The sequence below is a fragment of the Podarcis muralis genome, chromosome 9 (genome assembly GCF_964188315.1).
Source record: "Podarcis muralis chromosome 9, rPodMur119.hap1.1, whole genome shotgun sequence".
Classification (NCBI taxonomy): Eukaryota; Metazoa; Chordata; class Lepidosauria; order Squamata; family Lacertidae; genus Podarcis; species Podarcis muralis.
The window spans coordinates 25,772,183-25,785,401 of NC_135663.1; the positions used below are offsets into that span (position 1 = coordinate 25,772,183).

The following is a 13,219-nucleotide window of genomic DNA, read 5'->3' on the forward strand; positions in this document are numbered from 1 at the left end:
GCTGGACCTCAGTGTCTGGGTAGAACGGTGGGGGTGGAGATGTTTTTTTCTTTCCATTAACCATTTGTCCAGCATTCTGCAGCCTCCATGGTTTCCCATATTTCCAGATCTGGAAAAGCACCATGGGAGGAGTTACATCATGATGTCTTCTCCTGGGCTTTAATGGAAATGTCAGCTGTTGGGGAGCCTGGATGCCAAACACCTGAAATTATTGTGCTCACCAATTTTGTTCTTAAGGGAAGCCTGACCCCATGGAATAAAGACAAGAGATACAGCAAATGGCCACCACTTCACCAATTTTAATGTGTCTGAAGCATCCTTAATCTTTCTAATGGCAGCTATATCTCAGTGCAATTGTCTGACTTCCAAGGTGGCAGCTGGGCAGACAAAATCTCCTGGAACCCACTTTCTTAGGCTACATAATGTGACTCAAGACTTCTTCAGATCCAGGCTTTGCCTGGTCCTTGCTTTTCCTGGCTCATATATTTTATGTACATGTTTTGAGAAGTGTCATGAGACTCATAACCTTAGGGTCAGTGAGACCATCAAAACCCAAGAAAGGGGCTATCAAACTTAGGCATCCTCAAGCTAGAAGACATGAAAGATTTGTTGAAGGAGAACTCACTTTACCACTTTGGTGCATTAGGGTGCAAGTGGTGGACCAGGAGTAGAAGGTAGTATTGGCAGCAAGATTGAGAGCCAGTGTGGTGTAGTGGTTAAGAGCGGTAGACTTGTAATCTGGTGAACCAGGTTCGTGTCTTGGCTCCTCCACATGCAGCTGCTGGGTGACCTCGGGCTAGTCACACTTCTCTGAAGTCTCTCAGCCCCACTCACCTCACAGAGTGTTTGTTGTGGGGGAGGAAGGGAAAGGAGAATGTTAGCTGCTTTGAGACTCCTTCGGGTAGTGCTAAAGCGGGATATCAAATCCAAACCCCTCCTCTTCTCTTCAAGATTGGTCCTGATCCCTTCACCAGTCCAGACTAGCACATTTATTAAGTACAGATCAGGCCTCATGGCATCACCTCAGTGCTGCTTCTTCCCAAGTCTCAGAACTCTCCATTTTGAAGCTGGCCCCAGAGGCAGATTTAGGGGAATGCAAGCAGTTTGGTTACACTGGGTATGGAGCCTCAGGGGTGCCACAACTATGAGGTAGAATGGAAGGTGAGAGGTGAGGGCACTGAATTTTGGCATCACACAGAGCATCACTAAAATCAGAGAGACCCCAACGCCCACCACTGTTGCCCCCCACCAGCAGGCCACCAAAAGTCCACCTCCACTCAGTCCAAACTCCACACAGACTGATGGGGAGACTGGATTGCTCTACCAGTTACCCCATCCCCTTGTTGCTGAGTAGATTTTATTTAGCAACTTGAGCCACATTGGGAATAACCAGCACTACAAAGAGTTTCACTTTCATTAGTAAAATGATAAGATTTCCCTACCCCCCTTAGTGAAGGATTCAGAAGGAGTCATTGAATAATATGTATATAGGAAGTTAGGTGGCAGATGTTAAGTATTTATGAATGCAAAGCGCATGACACAATGCGTTTCCATTTGGAACAGGAAAGAATAAGAACATGTTCCAGCTAAAGCAGCAGAATATTTTAGGTATTAGCAGAAAACATTGTAATTTTATGGCAATGATTTAGTTGAAGATACTGACATATTGTATCCAAGTACTGTTCTTCTCTCCCTGAGGTAAGGTATGTTTCCTTAAATTTTAGTTGCAAAGAGCATCTGGTATTAAATTGCTATCATCACCTCATAAAGTACTCAAGTGTGCTCTTCAAAATAGAAGCCTATACCCTCCCTGCTTCTCTTTCAAGAAATTACAAGAATCACCAAACAATGACTGCACTCCATGAATCCAGAAGAATAAAATAAGCATTACTATTAATTCTGTTATTTAGCTTTCAAAACCTTCCTTGATTTGGCCAAGTTATGTGACCCAAGTTGGACTAATCATTGGTTTCCCGTGCAAAAAATGCATGGTTCATGACAGAGTATAATAAAACATGTCTGAATCATCTTATTTGGGCCATTAGTAATTCCCAACTTTAAGAAAACTCCAATATCCTGTCCCCTTTTTTAATATAAAGGAGGTTAAGCAGTAATTCAGAGAAGGAACCCAAGCAATAAATCACCAGGGGGACTCGCAGCTTTAATGGAAAGAAGTGCATAACATCAAGACCCATTTGTCCATTTGGTTTATGGGGAAATGCTTAATGCATGATTTATGCCAAATGTTTTGGTAGCTCTGGGGGGAAAACCCCAAGTAGTAGTAGTTTATTTATTATACAGCAACAAAGCCATAAACAGCTTGAGACCAGGATACCTAAAGGGCTGTCATGGGAGGCTAGGATGACACAAAGCTAGACAAGAACTTTATTGTATCTCTTAAATAAGAACAGCAATGGGAAACTTCTGAGTCTGCCCAGGTACAAATGAGACCAGGGCCACCTAGTAACTAAACTGTATAATGGTATTACCCACACTGGGCATTTTGCTCCTGTATGATCCTGCCTGTTCACTAAGGTCAATAGGAGAAGCCTTTTGTGAGTCTCATTTGAAGAACAGCTGGTGGAATGGAGGGAAAGGGCTTTCTCTGCAGTGTCCAGATTGTGAAACCCCTAACTGAGGTCTCACCTTTGTGGGTCTTCCACTGTGACCTGAAGGCATGTTTGTGTCCTCAGACTGGATGATTTCCAGCATCCATAGGATGTGTCCTTTTTTGATCTGCTGTTCTCGTTTATTAATTTCATATTGTTTTTAATTGTTATGATACATCTCCTCAGGCATTCAAAGAACATGTGAGGGCACAAAGTAAGTAGGTAGCCTGGGGGCAGAACTTTTGCCTTGCTCCTTCCATTCAGGGGGAATGGACTAGAAGATGATCCATGGAGTCCCCTCCAACTCTGCAGTTCTCTAATTCTATCTCTATCCCTGTCTATATTCAGAAGAATGGTCTGAAAGGGGATTCCAAGAGCAAACAGTCTCTAGTTGCTGGGAATCACAAGTGGGAAGACTGCTGTTGCATTTAGGTCCTGCTTGGGCATCTGGGATATCTCAATTGGTAGAGCATGAGACTCTTAATATCAAGGTCATGGGTTAAAGTCCCATGTTGGGCCAAAAGATTCCTGCATTGCAGGGGGTTGGACTAGATGATCCTTGTGGTCCCTTCCAACTCTGTGATTCTGTAATCTGGTTGGCCATTAGAAGAAAAGGATGCTGAACTAGTTGGGCCACCAGCTTGATCCAGCAGAGCTCTTCTTGCACTTTCACTTCTTTGTACATGCTTACAAACCTCCCTGTAATCAGGAATCCTGCATTATCAGGGTTCCTGAGAATAGGAATGGCTATTTACTTGTCTATTATTTATAAGATTTTTTTAAACCTGCCACTCACTCTGAGGTACCAGGGTGGGTTACAACAATAGAATATACAAATTTATAAACAAATAAAAACATTACAATTGGAAAACATTTTTAAAAAACCTTTTCCGAATGGAAGACAACAGTGGTGTTTGCAGACTGTTTTAACTAATTTTGTTATTGTATTTTTATATTGTTGTAGCCTTGTGGTGAAGAGTGGATAAGAAATCCAAGATGATGCAGGAGGATGATTATGATGCTGGTGATACAATAAGCAAAACCCAAAGTGTCTGACTTTTGGCATTGTACTCTTCGCATCTAACATTTCAGGATGAGCACTTTATAATGCCTTCACTAATAAGTCGCCTTAACTCTGCTCAAGCAGCAGCATCTAGTGTGTGGAATCCAAAGGGCTTCCGGGGTTAATTCTGTCACCGCAGTGTTGACATGAGGCATGTAACAGCTTTCAACTCAAAATGTTACTTGTAATCTTTTAATCCCAAATTAGTTCAACGTATTAGTCCAAAGATCAAACATGAAGATTAATTAGACTAGTTAGCATAAACTCACAGAACCTATTTGTTTTGAGGTTACGTTTAATCTCGGAATAAGTCCTTGGTAAAATAGGTAACTTTTTTTCTTACCTAAGTTTTGTGTGAGCTCTTCCTACTGACAGATGGCACAATCCGCCTGAACTTCTGTACAGATCCTGTTCTAAACAGGGCTTGTGCAGAAGATGATTTCAGTGGACTGAGCCCATTATGCTCACCTGGTAAATTATCAGCCTGGAGGCCAGTCCAACTCAGTGTTAGGAACGCTAAAACCAAATATCGATAGACATCAATGTGTTGAATCTTCTGGATTGGAGCCTGGAGAGTTAGTGGTTTGTTTATTTTTCTACCTGCTGCACTACAGTTCATAATTAGGACAGAATCATAACAGGTAGATTTGTCCCAAGCCAGATCTGTGCCTTATTTCAACTGTAAACAATACAAATAATCATTTATGTTTTAAAGCTCTCTCTGTCCTGTTCACTACACAATTTGACAGTGTAGTATATAGCATATAGATCAGGAATCGGGAACCTCAAGCATGGGGGCCAAATCCAGCCCTCCAGCTCTCTTAATCCAGTCCTCAGTACTCTCTCCAAGCCATACACCCTCCTTTCCAGCCCTGCTCCATGCTTTACTTGAGTGCTTTATCTGGCTAGAATGTATCCTTGCACTATAATGAGCCCACTGCTTGCCTGGATGAAGGATGGAGAAGTTTTTGTTTGGGTGTGTAAATCCTCTGACTTTGCATGGCTAAAATGTAGCCTCCAGTACAAAGCTAAGAGTCTGTAACATCCATTGGTCTATCCATTTTTGTCTATGGTCCCACCCACCACTGGAATGTGGTCCCTGGAAGCTTTCTCCGAAGGGAATGTAGTCCTGTGGGTCCCTTTCAGGCCTGTGTTCCTGTATCTGTGAGGTTTGAATCTAGAAAAGACAATCTGCTGAACCTGCCAAACCAGTTCCTCTGTTAAGCTACTCAGCTATGTACCCATCAGCAGCATCTTAAAGAGTGGGCTCTGTTGCCATAGAGACAAATGGGGGTGGGGTCTTTTCCCTCCTCACCTGGCTGGATGTTATGTCAGCCTACGCAGGAGAGCAATATGATGGCAGGGGCAGGTGGCTGTTCAGGTATGAGTTTTGGCTGATGCTGGATGCTGGAGAAACAGAGAGTTGTCTTTCTCCAGACTGAACCCAAAGCTATGGCTTGGGGATTTCCCTGGGGACCTAATGAGGAGGCAATATATGTTGGAATGTTAATGCTGTGAGCTCCTCCATCCTATGCTCAGTTTGTGAATACCTTACAGAGACCAGAGTCTCCACTGTCCTTCATTCCAGGTAAACTAAACACTGGGAAAGCACAAGTACCTTTACTGCCTGCAAAGAGAGCGACCGAGAGAGATTATTTAGTATTAGTTTAGTGCAAAGCCTTGTTCATAGCTCACTCTACAGGGCCAAAGCCTTGTTTGCGGGGGCCAGTGGCACCCACAGACACAACCCTGGAGGCTGCAGCCCTCCCTCCAGTTGGCTGGTGCACCCACACAAGCTTACTAGGTGACAGGGAAAAGTAGCAATGGGTCATGGCAGTGGGGACAAGTGGTGGAGCTGAAAGGACTGGTTCTTCTCTCGGGGCCATCCAATGCCTTGCGCTGCCAGGCCAAGAGACTGGAACTGCCAGCACAATAATTTCCCCATTATACCTCTGGGCCCTGTGCTAGCATAGTGTTGTAAAGTGCTGCTACATTGCAGGTGGGACCCAGGGACATTAGGGGTGAAATTAATATGGTAGTGTCTCCAGCTGTCCGGCCCAGCAGTCCTCTGAAGACTGTGCACCCCACATTTTTTGAAAATGAAGAAAAAGACACCATGGCGCTCAGGACCCCTCTGAGGGCAGCATGGTGACACTGGGCCTGTTTCCCCGTACCTCAGGAGCTCGTGTGTATAAATCCACAGTCTCACTGGAAGCCCTCGTAATCCCCTCCATGTATAGAAACATATGCAGCCCACAGTATTCTATACCTACTGATGGAGCCCCCACAAGACAGAACCTGGTCTTTCCCACATCACCTACCCAAGACCATTTTAATAGGAGATGGCAGGAATTGAACATGCAGCCTTCTGCATGCAAATCATGTGCTCTGAATCTGAGCTATGGTCCAGGAACTGCAATGCGCTACATGGCAACACAACAGCAGTATACATACAGATAGGTGTGTCTGTGCATGGATATATGCAATATACCAAACTGTATCCTATGCATATGGTGTGTGTGTGTGTGTGTGTGTGTGTGTGTGTGTGTGTGTGTGTAACTATAAGATTTCTATTTGCTTTCCATATATATTAATAACCAAACCTGCAATAAGATATAACCAAACTGGGTTATTTTCTTCATTTTTGTTTCTGGTTTTTGGAATGTTGTTTGATTAACTCGATAACGCATTTGTTTGGTGTGAGGCGGAGGGGACAGAGTCGGTATTGAGGGAGGGGCATAAATCTGTTAACAGGGGTCATTAGACTGGACAAATGCCTTTCTCCCCTGCGTTTCCTAGATAAGGAAACCCTATCTAGTAGTTAAATTCCAAACGTCATGCTGGATAGCATTACAGATCCCCAGAGTGTTGCTACAGAGTTCATGCCCTGTTTCATCAAATACCCCATGACATTTAACAGGGGCCCATGCTAATTATAGGGATTTAGCAGACGCTGTCACAAAATTTAGCAGACATTTCATCACAAAAAAATTGCACACCTTTGTCTTCAGCGTCTTCAGACTTCTGGGGACATTAACAACATTTTGGCAAAAAGCTGCCATTCGTTAATGAGTCTTTCAAAACAGCACTCATCAACTTACTGGCATCATATGCCCCATCCTGTTCCATCTTATTAGTGTGATCTATGGCAGTCAGTAGGCTTGAGATTCAAGATGGTTTTAAAATTGTCAAATTTGGTTAGTGAGAAGATGGGAAGTTAAGCAGTTTCTTTTCTGAGCATCAGAGTGGATGTTGTGACTTGATCTTCTCTGGAACTTAAACAGTCAAATTTCCTCGCTTCCCCGCACTTACATAAATTAGGAACAGCTGGAGGCCTTGTGCATCTGATTATAATTTCTGTGAAATAATTTGGCTCCGTTGCAACAGTTGATTGCATCTAACTGTATTCTACCCATAGAAGATCCACTGAGATTAATGGACCTAAGTTGGTTATGTCCATTAATTCTTAACATTATTTACACCTCCATCATTAAAAACATTCAGGAGGAATTTAAAACATTCCTGTTCATCCAGGCATTTGATGTCTGAAAGATGCTTTTCCTATCAACCTTGAAATTATTAGAGGTGAGGATATGTGACTGTACTTAAATATTTGTAGAAGTTCTTAATGCTTTAAATATTATTTGATTTTTTAATTGCACTGTTTTGCTGCTTTGTTGTTTCCTGCCCTGAGCAACTTTGGGATGGAATGTAACAAATGAATGAATGAATGCAATAGGTTTCTTCTGAATGTGCCTAACACAGGATACAATCCTGTATTCCTAAGAGCAAATGACATATCTTTCAGACGTCAGTGTCTCCGCCATTCATTTTTATGGGGGGGGGGAGTAAAAGAAAAAAGCACATTCAGGCATGGGGTGCCTGGTGAACACTGCCCGAGTGCCTCTTCTCAAACATGTTGCAGATTTCAACTCTTGTCTTATAAAATTCAGTAGAAGCCAATGACTCATTGCCAACTGCAGGGCCCTGCCTCTTCATTTGCATATTGCCACCCTGTATCTTCCTGTAGTGGAATCTTGGAAACACAAGAACCCTTTTTAAAGCATTCAAACTGCTTAATGAATGCTCAAAAGTAGAGAGTGGCAGGCTCTTTGCCTCCCACTATGTGTACCCTTGAATGCCTGAATGGGGCATTTATATCTAGACCCATGAAGGGCTGTAGCCTGTGCAAACCAGAAACTGATCAAGGGCAAGATTTCCATTCTCACTGTCCAAACTATCTGCATGTCATATACATGGGGCTCTTTCCAGGTATTCATTAAACATGTAAATGGGCAATGCTGGATTTAGGGCTGTGTGGGCGATTCTCACGCACAGGATGGTGAGCCAAGGGCGTGCAAAATTGAGAAGATCCATCACTGAGAAGATCCATTTCGGGGTGCCAAACTTTGGGCTCATTCAGGGCACCATGCTACCAAAGATTACCCAAGTCCGCCCCTGGCATGGGGTGGGACAAAGCCTCTCTGTACACTCCATGTGATGCAGAAGAATGTTGAGGGGCTACAGCTCAGTGGCAGAGAATATTCTTTGCATGCCAAAGGTGTTTGTAGGTATAATCAAAATTAAGACTGGATGTTGCAGCATAACAGAGGCATTGTCAGGGATTCAGGTTACCTGGTTTTGACCACATGCTCAATCCTTGACAAAAATAAAATTGTCAGCTCAAATCAAATGTGCACATGGTGAAGAGGTCACCTGGCCATTCCCTCACCAGCCTAGATCGTACACAATACTTCAAGAGGAAGCGGCAGACCCCTCAGTTTGTCTGCCTATCATTTGCTCCAGAAGCACATTGTCATGAATTCTCCGCACAGTTTCATCTAAATGTTTCCTTGAATCTGCAGTTATGTCCATTGATCCCTAGCAAAGATCACAGCTTAGTGCACTTAGTAAGTGTATACCTTGCATCATTGGGGATAATAAGCAAGCAGCTAAGAGATGAAGCAAAGACCCTTCCTGGTCTTGTTTCTCTGAATTATACCTTCATCTTCCAGTAACATGGTGGGTTTCCAAGAGGTTCATGGGGGAAAGAACAGTGCTCTCATAAACTGATGGTGTACCAGACCGGATAGATTTGGTATTAGAAATAAAAGCTCCATGAATCTCATCACACTATCCTGTGTGACCAGTTTACTGTCTAGATTCTGTAATCTAGGAATCAGAAAGGAGTCATTTCTACAGCCAGAAGAAAGGCCACTTTTTAGCAAGTGACAGCAAAGTATGGGATGTGGCAGATATTTTTAAAAAAACAGCCCACAAGTCAAGCTTCTAAATTAATCAGTTTCCTGCAAGAAAGCATACAGGAAACTGGAATGTTACTTTGAAATTCTAACCACAAGCGCCTGTGACATTCACATTCACCAGTTCTCCCATTCACTCTCTTGAATAAATAGCTTAGCTTCCACATTTTCGTCGTTCCAAAATCAGACATGACGTTCTTGAGCACAAGGCCAGTAAAAAGTTCTCCGCTTGTAGTCTAATCTTATCACTTGCTCTGGAAAACAAAGCGCTGCAGTCCAAACATGCACCACAATGAAACTGCATCTGAACATGAACTATAAACTATAAAACTTAATACTGTTTTAGAGATGATGGTTGAATCCCTACTGGCAATATACGTGTCGCTGAAATAGATCTAGCAAATGTTGCTTCTTAATTTAACCCTGATTGATTTGGCGTAGCATTTCAATAGCTGACAGTAATGTGACTAATCCTGTAAAATTTACCTGGGTTTACGTCCCATTGAACTTTTGAGCAGCCATGCACAGGACTGTGCTGTAACTTACCTATAGAAAAGAGGTAGTGCAAACCGATCTTTTCTCCCTGGAGCATCCAAGCCACATCTTTTCCATCGCTACTGCTTGAGTTGGTTGGGGACTGGAATATGCTGAACAGTCTTCTTAATGCAGGCCTCTGGGCCATTATTGGGTTCCAAGGATTACACACATGAAGGTGGTGGATGGTTGGTGGAAGGACCTGAGTGAGAGGCAGGGAAGGGAAAATCTCCCAGGGTGAGAGACTAGAAGAAATGAAAGCTCCCAGGTGAGAACTGTGAGTGTCCACTATCTGCAAGTGACATGGGTTAGGAGCTACCTTTGAGAGAAGATTCTATGTTTTCTTTCTTTTTAAAGATTAGTTTCTTTTATCATATTGTATTGCGTGTTGAGTCCCACAGTGCCACCCACCAAAAAATTCACACTTCACACGTGATTTTTGTTTAAGGTTTTTGGCATAATTTTGGCCACAACTTTATTTAAATACAAAAAATGTGAGTGGTTGCTTAGGCATTGGTTATGACTATCTGTCCTTGCCCTCAAGGACAGAGCTGGCCCTTCCGGACACCAACGGAAGCCAGCGTGGGAAACAAGTATTGGGTGAGAAATCTGAAACTGGGCAACAGTCCCTCACTTCTCACCCTCATGTTCCGGTGGGGCTTGCACGGCCGCAGGTCCGACTCCGGGGACAAGGACAAATTGTATGGCAAGCCCCTGGATTCCTTTAACGGAATTCCCTTTCCGCATCATTTGGAGGGGTAGGCACTTACCCCTCCAAGCACCAATTTAACCAATGCCTAACTGCCAACCTTACAAGTTGTGACGATTTGCTACGTAGTAGGCAAAAACCAAATGGCACCAGCCAATCAGCCAGATGGCAAAATTCCTACTAGGCCCCCGCACCAAGGCGGATGACCCCATGACAGGCAATAGCAAGGTCAAGCGAGCAAAACAAAAAACCACCCTATAAAAGGGCGGGAGGGCGGGTGATCCGATGCAAAATGGCCAAGAGAGCGTCCAACGTCTGGCCCCTGTATTTAAGGACTCTGATCCCTCCTCCAAATTGGCCACATTCAAAACTCCCCAGCAACCCAATTTAACCACTTAAAGGCTTGGGTTCCTCACCAAATTTGCCTAGTCACTGCAGGGTGGCCTGTTTTTCCCAACCGCAACACGTGCTCTCTGTTATGGAGAACACGCTTTATGAAAAAGTGTTAATAAAATCTTACAGAAAAAATAATAATGCAAGCCTTTACAACTAGTCAAATAAACTGGGGAGAGCAGCTGGTGGTCAGTGTAGACCAGGGTCTGGAACTGGATCTGGCCAGAGGGTTAGTCCCAGAACTACATTGACAAGTGAGCTTCTTATATGCATTTTTATGCATGCTTCCCCCAATACAATATATGCATTTCTGTGCACATTTTTGGGATGCAATGCTACATCACAAAATTTGGCCAATTTTGATGAGCAGCTGTGTTTTGGTTCATGTACTGTAAGTGTGGGAGCAGGATCCAGTCACCAGGCTGCAACCTGAGAGCACACGCAAACACATCATCTGCAGGGTGCACTTCCAATACTATGTTCCTGATTCTTTTCTTTCTTCCTTGAATGTGCCTGTGGGATGTGGAACACATAGTAGTCAAGTACAACATTTCTAGAGTGAACATGCTAGGGGATGCTTTGTACCAGCCAGGAGAAAACTTCCTGTTTCCTCGTGAGCTGGGACAAACTTCCTCTCCATGTGACTAGAGGCGGGCATGGTCTAATCTGGCCCTCTCTCTGCCTGGGAACAAGAGCAAGGCAGGGAACACACCTCTCCCTCTTTCTGCTCTTCTCCATTTTGTTTTTCTATGTGTGAGGAGAAGGGACTGCTTGTTCGCAGTCACTTAGGAGCTAACTCTCTTATGGGATAGTTCCACATGTGTATATACTTTTGTAACATAAGTCTGTCTTCAGGGATCCAACTGTGAACTGAATGAATGTGAGTAAACTACTTCTATATTAACTATAATAAGATTGTCATGTTTATTCTTTTTAAGAGGGGCAAGAAGGGATCTTACCAGGAATCCTATATTTAGAAGCTAAAACTAGCCTGCAACAAGCAAACCGCTGTGCGTTTAAAGGGGAATGTTTAAACTCTGCTTAGATATAGAACTTGCTAACGCAGGTTAGGAGGGATATCATTAAACAATATATCCTCTCCTGCCTCCCTGAACATTCCCACAGTGCCTTGCAAAGGGACATTATCAGGTAAGGAAACACTGGGAAGTTGAATAAAACACTATCTGAATGCAGCCACTGTCACGTTTCTGGCATTGATAATGTTGGACTAGATGCTGATAGTTCTTTGTTGATGGATTTTCATCAAGAAACTGCTTCTGCTATAGTTAAGTTGTCTTGTTTGAATATAACATGTTTATAAATGGCAATGGGCTAAATCTGCCTTCTAAACAAAAGATTTAAAATAGTTAAAGATTAAGTGTATGAAAGAGCAATATTGATTGCCACAGGAAAACAAAACTTTTATCTTTTCTTATCCTTAGATCCACAGTCCACACAATTGATATCTGCAGGTTTGTTCACAGTGGAAAAGCTGGACAATCCTTCTCAGTGTGTCAAGTAAGCAGGCCACACCTTGGCTTATGTAAACTTAGCATACAATGCGTATTCCCTTTCAAAGTACTTAGCTTATTCATTTCACACCTTTCCCCCTTAGAGTCTGTGTTTAAAAGCAAAATAGGCCTATACACAGTGATCTTTCAGGGATAACCTCTATATTTGCCTCCTTTCATGAATCGGGTAATAGCTGTATTCATATGACAGGCTATTTCATTTTCTCAGTATTTCCCTGTTGATTTCCACTTTACATCTGAACTTTCATACGATATAAAAGCCACTTCTGGAAAACTTATGAAATATAGTGCGTGCTTAGGACTCATTTCCATGTTATTTGATTCCAGAAAAAATCTGACGCAGCCCCCTTAACTCAGAAAATTGCAGAAATAAAGTGACAAAATTTGGATTGGTTCTGCCTGGTAAGTCCATCAAGGCCTAGCAGAGGTTCCTCAAACCTTGAACTGATGTTATCGTATTTCCTTGTACAAATTCCCAGTATCATTCCAAAGAAATTCCTTTTTCTCCTGCCTCCTCACTAGCCAGTCCATTCCTGTCTTATAGTCTTCCTCCCATTAAATCTCAGTGCTTATTGCTCATGATTGCTGCCTTATAAATCCCACTCCTTGTAAATACATCACCTATGACCCAGCTGAAGCTTCTGTGACTCCTTGCTTCTGTGAAGACTCCCTGTAACATTCTGCTTAACTGAATGAACACAGAGGAGTATCCACAATCAGAGTAGAAGTTTTAAAAGCACTGAGCAAGAGTACTTGTCAAAATTCATTTCCAAGAGTTAGCACTGTGGCTCACTAATGCAATCCTTCCAGTATGGTTCTTAGCTTTTCTTTCTATATATATGGATAGCCAAGTCTTTCCAAAATCCCTTTAAAGGTGATTTGTTTGCCAAAAAGGCTTAATAATGTTGCTTTTTCGGATTATTGTACTGATTGTGGGTAAGAGTTCCTCCATTTATCAATTCTATAGTGACTCCAAATGGTTTTCATAGACTTAAAGTCTTTCCTAAATTGTGTGTGCATTTGGCATGTTCCTTACTTAACATTAAATGACTCTTTAGGACAGAGAGCAGACTGAAATCAAGTCCACTGATAAATTATGTTGTGCCTTTTTTCTGGAA

General features: G+C 42.7%; 1 protein-coding gene across 12 annotated transcripts in view; it reads left to right on the forward strand.

Moving 5' to 3' along the window:
- Positions 1–13,219, forward strand: part of LOC144328854 (uncharacterized) — a 71,598-nt gene that overhangs the window by 6,036 nt on the left and 52,343 nt on the right. For 4 of the 12 annotated variants that reach the window (XR_013394151.1, XM_077933924.1, XM_077933922.1 and 1 more), the window contains exon 2: positions 12,012–12,087. The exons of 6 other annotated variants lie outside the window; for them this stretch is intronic. Coding sequence is in view for 3 of the 6 variants with exons in the window: in XM_077933924.1 (XP_077790050.1) it covers positions 12,012–12,087 (76 nt within the window). In the remaining 3 variants the exon portion in view is untranslated. Of the gene's footprint in view, positions 1–12,011; positions 12,088–12,428; positions 12,504–13,219 lie in introns of all 12 variants that reach the window. 2 more of the 12 variants (XR_013394149.1, XR_013394153.1) reach the window with 1 other exon arrangement.